At 35.6% G+C, this 8,453-nt stretch overlaps 2 protein-coding genes across 2 annotated transcripts; both read left to right on the top strand.

The window, feature by feature from the left end:
- The first annotated feature begins 256 nt into the window (after positions 1-256).
- Positions 257-1,005, top strand: LOC107833638 (alpha- and beta-fibrinogenase OhS1-like). Its single transcript, XM_016663434.1, has 2 exons — positions 257-636; positions 726-1,005. Exons 1-2 carry the CDS (start codon positions 600-602, stop codon positions 920-922), a joined length of 234 nt encoding a protein of 77 aa, XP_016518920.1. The 5' UTR covers positions 257-599; the 3' UTR covers positions 923-1,005.
- Positions 1,006-1,105: 100 nt separating this feature from the next.
- Positions 1,106-2,167, top strand: LOC103135154 (kallikrein-4-like). The gene is made up of 4 exons (XM_016663384.1): positions 1,106-1,184; positions 1,485-1,546; positions 1,646-1,770; positions 1,864-2,167. Exons 1-4 carry the CDS (start codon positions 1,141-1,143, stop codon positions 2,002-2,004), a joined length of 372 nt encoding a protein of 123 aa, XP_016518870.1. The 5' UTR covers positions 1,106-1,140; the 3' UTR covers positions 2,005-2,167.
- Positions 2,168-8,453: the final 6,286 nt, after the last annotated feature.

Genomic DNA, 8,453 nt, shown 5'->3' with positions numbered 1-8,453 from the left:
ATGAATTTCTGTGAATTTTGCAAATGCTGCTTCACCACCCAGCACTGTAATATTGTTCTTTTTCCAAATAAAAGAAGCAAACCCTTTTCTGTTTGTATAGAGGGTCATTTTTACAGCTCCCCAATATACAAAATTATACTATTTTTGGGAGCAAAGGCAGATGTGAATTCTTGTATAGATTGGAAACCATTTACCAATTATTTGTAGTCTAGTTTCTAATGCAAATCTCTCAATTCATTTGAGGTAAGGCAAAACTAACTTACAAGAAACTTTGCAGCAAAATATAGGAGTTGCTTCTTTTAAGTTAATTCCTTAATATTGATGAGAAGGTTCTTGTTTCATTGGCTGATTATTTAAGTTATACTAGGGGGAAAATGTTTTGTTATTGGTGAAATAATCCGTCAATGGAACAAGAACCTTTTTCTTTAGAGCGATGAGTTCCTCTGTATGCAGATGACAGCGCAGATCGGTGTCTATCTTGTGATTGGACAGATCGGTGTCCGTTCTGGGATTGGTGGCTTCCTGTCCAGAAGGAAGTTGTGAACAGAGTTTAAAAGCTGCTGCAGGACTGTAGATATTCACAGGAAGCTGGACCAGCAATGGCTCTGCTGAAGGTTCTGCTGCTGCTGGGGCTGGGTGAGTCTGAAGCACTGGAGACATTTCCACTGGCTCCAGGGAGGCTGCTGCTCTCTGTGACTCTCAAACTTCCCCGTTTTCTTCTTCAGGTGTTTCAGTGAACTCAGATGTTTCTCTGCAGAAGAGAATCATTGGAGGTCATGACTGTGATGAGAAGGAGCATCTTTATCATGTTCGGCTGGTGGGCAGCATGGGTAAAGCAAAAACCCGCTGTGGAGGAACTCTGATCCACCCTCAGTGGATCCTGACTGCAGCTCACTGCTGGAAGTCGGATATTGGGTGGTAGGAAAGAGACATCAAGACAGTTTTATCTGCAGATGATTAGGTTTTCTGTGTGCTCATTATAATCTAACCTTTTCTGCAGGATTAACGTAGTAATGTTAAAAGTTCATCCACAGACTGCTATACATCAGAATACGGTAATCCGAGAAGATCCTGTGAGTTATGTTGCCCACGACGAGAAGCATGACATCATGTTGCTGAAGCTTCGGAGACCAGTAACAGATGTCCAACCCGCTCAGCTACCAGACTGCAGTCATCGTCTTAAAGTGTAAGTCTTTCTCTGACCAAAAACATGACTTCAGGATTTCTGTCTCCAGTCCTGGTGCCTCTGCTCCAGCACACCTGAGTCAGGTAATCGGGCCACTAGCAGAATCAGGACCCGTTTAGCTCAGGTGTGTTTGACCAGAGACGCATGTAAAGGACGCAGGACACCTTCACTGAGGACTGGAGGTGGACACTCGTGTGTCAGTGGATGAAGTCCTTCATGGATTCATTTCCTGTTCTTTCATTGTTCTTCATTACATTGTTATCTTGTATTGTTACATTTTATTCTTCTTGTGTTTTAGAGACGATGATGTTCAGCTGGTAGGAGAGGGAATAACGACAGCCGGCCCCAATAATGAGCGACGTGAGAGAAACATTGAAGTTATGAGAATAAAATGTTTTTCTGCCTCTCCAGAAAAGGTCGAGTGACGAACATGTTTATGATTGTCATGTTTCTCTACAGTACTCGATGCTGCTCTTCCAACACGTCTTCAGTGTGTCAACATGAAAGTTGTTGCCGTTTCCTTCTTCTGGCCGCCATGTGGGAAAATATTCCTTACTGCAGCACCAGACAAGGATACATGTCATGTAAGTTTGTTTCTTCGATATCTCTCTCCAGTGATTAGAAGACTTTTCTGTTTTACAACATAAATAAATGTATTGTTATGCATTTTTCAACAGGGTGACTCTGGCTCAGCAGCGATGTTCAACAACATGATTTACGGTGTGCTTTCTGAAAGTGGACAAAATGCATGTGACGAACCAGTTAGAGTCATGGATGTGTGTGAATACATGGGGTGGATAAGCAGAACAACAGCTTAAATAAAACATAAACCATTATGAAATAAAATTCTCATCAAATTTCCTCTGAGACATAATTTCATAATTGTATCTTCATCAGTGTGTTTCACAGGTTTGTAGAATTACGATAAATTAATCGTTTTGTTTTTTCTCACCTGGCTTTGACCTCCATAATTGAGTTTTCTTTGCCTCAGAAATGCAAAATAAATGAATGAAAAAGAAACATTTCCTGGCTGGTTGACTTTACATTCATGGTTCAGTTTGTGTAGTTGATATTTTCCCTGAACAGAGTCTAAAAACGTGACATGAGTTTTAAATCGCATGAAGAGGAACACAAGAAGTAATTTATTTATTCAGTTTTTGTCTTTATTTTAACCCATGAAACAAAAACTAAGCACACACATGCTAATTGCTGTTCCTAGCGAAACAGCTGTGAGAATGCAAATCTGCAGAATGATTGCTGCAGATTATGCAAGAAAGAGCAGAACAAAGCATAAGAAGTAGGAAAAAACAGAAGAAAGCAACAGTCATACATGGTAGAAATGTTTTGCTAAATAGTGAAATTTAGCAAAAGATATAACAATTCAGCAGAAGTAGAAATTTATATGCAATCTGAAATATTTCAAAAAGTACAATAGTAAAATATTTGAAATAGTAAAATGGTGAAATGTTTGAAAAAGTACAATAGTAAAATGTAGCAAAAGATGTAGCATAATTCAGCAGAAGCATAAATTTGTATTCAACCTGAAATATTTGAAAAATAATCTAATTTTTCTGCCATAATCCAAGAGCACACATTTTCAGACTGAAAAATGGATTTCATGTCTTTTGTTATCAAAACTTTAAATGCTTTTGCTTACATTTTTATTTTGAAAGCAGGACTTCATGTCTGTCTTCTCAAAACTTATAATGCTTGTACTCAAAACATCTCCTTGCACTCACACTTATTGGTCTCTGCTTGGACTTTCTGTTCGCTTACGAAACCTAGCGCTGCCTTTTTGACAGAGTCGCCTAGCAACCTCTCAGCCAATAGAATGAAAGTATTGTACTTGGTGTGTTTGTTTTCTTCTAGCTGATGTGCCTGTGTGGGTACTATCGATTGTAAGTCATGTGCTGTGTGGGCTTGTTTCAACCGTTTAATCTTTCAATATTTAATTTTGACCTTATTTATTATTAATTTGTACTTTTTTTAAACTTAACATTTAATTAGCAAGTTAAACATTTAGTTTGGAAATAAATATTTAGCTTGATAGGCAAATATTAAGTTTGGGGCTATTTACTTAGAAGCTTAATATTTAGCTTGCTAAATAAATAATTAGATCCAAGCACACCAAATATGTAGCACACTAGCTAATTATTTACCTTTACTGTCAATTTAAACATTTTTCCCCAAATTAAGCATTTAGTTAGTGAGCTGAATATTTAGTTTGAACCTGTTACATTTACTGTTACATTGGGGTGAAAACATGAGTTTGATGTTAGAAAGAAAAATAATTGTTCTGTTGGGTTATATGCAGCTAGTTCATGCTTTTATTCAAAAAAGCTCTGTTAATGCACAGGTATTACACAAGTACTGAAAAGAGAGAAAAAAAGAAGCAAAGCCTTCTTTTTTGCTTTTGTTTGCAAAATTGCAACTATCTGAAAAGCTGCATATTTTCCAGTCTTATTCACCAGAGCAGACAGATGACATTTAGCCCTGAAACATGGTGGTAATTCTAATTTTTTTGCACACATGAGACTGACAGACTTTGACATTTCATTTTCTAAATTTATCCACAGAAGATCCAGACATGAAGAGAAATATTCAAGGTGTTTTATCTCTTTAGATGATTTGCTGCATCTATATTTACCCACATTTGACATTATGATGAAGAAACCCAGCAAACCCATGATAAAGGGAACTACACCATTTTGCATTTATGTTTTTGAGCAGCCTATCACAAAAACAGTCTAATTTTATTTTCTTCAGCTGAATTTATGAAAAATGCTTGATAATCTAAGCTGCACAGGGATTAAACTGTATTTACAGTCAAACAATGCAATTCCCTGAAAGTCAATTATTAAAAAAACCTCAGCAATAAGTAGACGGTAACTAAAATCCTGCATGTTTTTATATGTTTCCCTGCTTTAACACACCTGATTCAGATAATTGCAGTTCAACAACAGACTGCTAAACAGCCAATAATTGAAATCAGGTTTGCAGAAGCAGGAAAACACCTAAAATATGCATGACAGCCTGTCTAGAGGACCATTTAACTAAATTATGAAGCATCTCAAAGGTTTAACAAAATCCAGCCCTAAAAATTACAACGTTGGGTATAAAAATGAGTTGTGATTTCATTTTTTCCCCCCTCAGGATTGGTTACCTACAGAAGAAAAAGAGAAACAGGATTTCAACTGAAAACAAATACTGATCGATCAACAGGGGGCAGCAGTTACCCATAAGTAAGACCTTCCCATGCTTTAAAATGCAAAGCTTTTAAATCTTTTAATAAATATTACACTGGGCAGAAAAATGAGGAGTTTATTATATGGACTCATCTGATCTTCAGTTCTGAGAAACAGGAGGAAGAGTTTTAATTTAGTCGACAACATAAGTGTTAAAAGTTCACGGATCCGTTGAACATCTCCTCCTCCAGGGGCATTTCTGATCATTAAACTTACATAACAGTCATCACATGCCATATTTCTCTGTTTTTCATGTTTCCGTGACATCTGCTATCAAAGCATTGGCGCTTTGAGGGGGTTTAAAGCAGATTCATGCGAGGAATCTGAGTGGGAGCATTGTGACTCAGAGATCAACCACCAAGCTGACAGATGCCCATCGATCTTTTTTAGACCCTCACAGACTCACTGGCAGGCATTTGATGTGTGCAGGCAGGCAGAGGCTGCATGTTAACATGGCAGGTGGTTTTAAAATGTATTGATATTATGGGGAAATGACAGTGAAAAGTCAGATTATGCAGAAGAAACTGAGATTCAAAGTAAAACTGATGAAATCTAAAAAAATATATATCTGATGGATGTTAAGGTTTTTTTTATTAAGCTTTCACACACGTGGCTCATGTTTGAAATAGACTCAACACAAATTGATTAACCTGTACGGAAATATTTTGGTGACAATAATAACACCAACAAATCATGACAGAAATCTAATAAAGTAATAAAGTAATTTTTGAGTGAAAAGAGAAGTAAACAACATACTTATTCATGCATAGCCTCTTTAAAAAATCCACCTGGATAATTAACCCTTTCATGCATGAATTACGATCCTTTGTGTTAAGATTTCTTTCCTTTTTTATTTTCTTAAGGCATTAAAAATGGCAGGAAAAAATATTTTATTTTTTTAGGTGATCAATTGTAATTTTCCCCAAATGCAAAGATGTTATTTGAAAAATGCATCAGCAGTATTGTTCTTTAGGGGTTATCTGATGTCACAATATTTTGTTTACCTGCAAGAGTCGTCTACAGTAGAAGGAGGGACCGGGTCGGCTGGCATGCTTTCATGTCAGCCATATTGGATTTAACAAAAATAATTTCTTGCATTTGCAGCTGATGGCCAGTAGTTGATAGTGTATTTCATGATGCATTAGTGTCCATTTCAGTGGTCTGTGTGCATTTATAACATAAAAATCCACAAGAAGCACAAGAAAATGACTTTAGACAGTTGTCCATGAAAGGGTTAACTTCTGTACCATCTGATTTGTTATGCTTGATTTAGGTACAGAGTCACATTGAGCATCCTTTTACATATTAACCTCATATTTAGGGAATAAATGATGATCTTGTTCATATTGTGCTCATTAGCATAGTCTCCTGGTCTCTAGTCGTTAAGACTTCACAGTGAAAACTCTCAAAGTCGTCTACAAATCTGTTTTAACAGGTAGTTAAACAGTTAAAGCTCAAGACAATTATAGACTTGTTTGCCGTAAAGGGAGGAACAAAATAAAAGGAAAACGAAGGTGAACAGATAAAAAGAGCAGGCCAAAAGATCAGGGCTGGACCTCTGACATGGACACATCTTTCTGAGCCATAAAAATTGTTGCATTTCTGACCCATTAAACCAGAAACTGGCTACATTTTTAACTTGTTACGGCAGGTATCAAGTCAAAAGATTGCTCTCACCCTTAACATAATGATCCAAAAAGCAAACTAATTCCTTCCAAAAAGATTATTTTTAAGATGAAGAAAACGTCCAGTATCTCCAAAGACGAGATGCCAAGAAGTCCAAGAGGTTTAGATACTTTTTAAAGGCCCTACGTTTGCAAAACAGACAGTTTCTGTGCTGAGTCAGCCCACATGAACATGGACATCATTTGATCCATTTCCAATGTGACCCAGAAAACACAGCTGGCTTTGCTTTGTGCATTTTTCCAAGCTCAGAAACATGGTGAGGAAATTGTGTTGTGGAAAGCAAATTCTCTTCAGAATTTAATTAGGATTTGTGGCCACACTGCAAAAAAACACAAAAATTTACCAAGTTTTGTTTTCTAGTTGCTAGTGCAAATACCTTCGTACACTTGAAATAAGAAAACACAAAACTTAGAAGTAACTTTACTGCAAGAAAGAGTTTGTTTTAAGTCAATAATTTCTTAATATTGATGCAGATTATTTCACTTATAACAAGACATTTTCCCACATTATAAGTGAAATAATCTGCCAATGGAACAAGTACTTTTTCAGCAATATTCATTAATTATTGAGTTAAAACAAAGTACTATATCTTGCTTAAAAGTTACTTGTAAGTTAGTTTTGTTTTATTTTAAGTGTATTAAAAATATTTGCACTTGAAACTAGACAAAAAAATACTTGTGTATTGTTTGGTAAGACTATATTTGCATTCAAAACGGGTTTTGTCTTCACTCTCTATAAGTTTCCCTAATGCAACATTGTGCTGTGAGGAGATGCATTAAAAGTAAGATTATTCTAAACCTCTATTTTGGAGTTTTATCCCCATCTGCTGGATATAACAGCAAAACACTGTGCTTTCCACTGGATGCATTAACAAACAGGATGTTTGACACACAGATGAACATGACAAGAATAGCTGGAAAATGCTGACTCAGAAAAATGCATGATGCTGATGAAAGCATAATAAAATATTGACCTAGAAATCAACTTTATTACTATTTTTAAAATATTTCAGAAGTACATTGATGTACTCTGCAAAAAATATAGGTTTTACCAAGTATTTTTGGTCTAGTTTCTAGTGTAAATGCCTTATTTCACATGTACTAACTTAAAAGTAGCTCTTCAGCAAGATATAAGAGCTTGTTTTAAGTCAATAATTCCTTAATACTGATTAATATTCTTAAGTATTGGTTCCATTAATATGAGGAAATAACACGAAGATATTTCTTCATACTATAAGTGAAGAAATGTCTCAATTATAAAAGACATTTATAATTGATGTCTTTTATTTATAATTGATGTCTTTTATTTTAAGTCAATAAGTTAAGGAATTATTGACTTAAAACAAGCCCCTTTATCTTGCTAAAATGCTGCTTGTAAACTAATTTTGTCTTATTTCAAGTGCAGTAAGATATTTCTCTAGAAACTAGAATAAAAATACTTGGTAAGATTTTGTGTTTTTGCAGTGTGAGCTAATAAGAGTAGGTACTGCACATGCACAACGTAGCTTAGGAATTATGAAGTATTTAGTTAGAAACAGCCTTTATTGTCCATCAAAAGGGGAAATCAGGTGTAAAATCAGATTGAAATAAGTTCTTTATCTGGTTCAACACACCTGAAATGTTCATTATTAGGTTTCTGCAGATTTCAAGCCATGTTGAGATAACTGGAAGATTTGAATCAGCTGTGTTGGAGTATCTCTTCAGGACATGGAGCTGGACAACATTTTAAAATCTTTGGCATAAGGAAGTCAAAATAAACCACACACATTAACAGACTTAATGTATTTACTGATGCAGGAGCCTTTTGTATGGATGCCTGGTGTATGTATTCATCGCTTTAAACCTTTTCCATCAACTCTCTCTGCTCCTGGCTCCACTGCCAGTGTTCTCTTGGTTTCTTGTAATTTTTTGGGATGCTTTCGGGTTTACAAGCGTCCTCCAGTCCCCAAAGTGACTCAGACCGTGTGTTCCTTCTTTGATGTTTCCAATAGTCACCTCATTGTGGAGCAAACCAGTTTTACTGTGGCCCACATAAAACAGTCCACAATGATTCTAACAGTCTGTTTTTGTTTTGTTTTGTTTTTTTTTTTTAGTTATTTTTGTTTCTAATGCTAAGGTGCAAATTTAACTGGAAGGAACTTTGTGTCAACTTTTAAACACAAGAAAGAATTGATGCTTAAAATGGTTTTAGTATTAATTATCTGGATATCTACTTAATTCAAATAAAAAATAAAAAAAAACTAATGCAACTTGATAGTTCTGAACCAGACTTGCAATAAAATTACTGAGTATATAAAATCCTTGAGAGATCGGGTCCAAACAAAGTTAGGAACAACT

Source organism: Poecilia formosa, unplaced genomic scaffold, assembly GCF_000485575.1.
Source record: "Poecilia formosa unplaced genomic scaffold, Poecilia_formosa-5.1.2 Scaffold1, whole genome shotgun sequence".
Taxonomy (NCBI): domain Eukaryota; kingdom Metazoa; phylum Chordata; class Actinopteri; order Cyprinodontiformes; family Poeciliidae; genus Poecilia; species Poecilia formosa.
The sequence above is the reverse complement of the archived record's forward strand: the minus strand, read 5'-3'. Positions and strand labels throughout refer to the sequence as shown.

What these genes read in the sequence shown, in the direction of transcription:
- LOC107833638 (XM_016663434.1), top strand. Translation starts at nt 600, where the DNA reads ATGGCTCTGCTGAAGGTTCTGCTGCTGCTGGGGCTGG. An exon ending in TCTGCTGCTGCTGGGGCTGG is followed by an intron (nt 637 to 725) that starts GTGAGTCTGAAG and finishes TTTCTTCTTCAG; the next exon opens with GTGTTTCAGTGAACTCAGAT.
- LOC103135154 (XM_016663384.1), top strand. Translation starts at nt 1,141, where the DNA reads ATGTCCAACCCGCTCAGCTACCAGACTGCAGTCATCGTCTTAAA. An exon ending in ACTGCAGTCATCGTCTTAAA is followed by an intron (nt 1,185 to 1,484) that starts GTGTAAGTCTTT and finishes CTTGTGTTTTAG; the next exon opens with AGACGATGATGTTCAGCTGG. An exon ending in CAGACAAGGATACATGTCAT is followed by an intron (nt 1,771 to 1,863) that starts GTAAGTTTGTTT and finishes ATTTTTCAACAG; the next exon opens with GGTGACTCTGGCTCAGCAGC.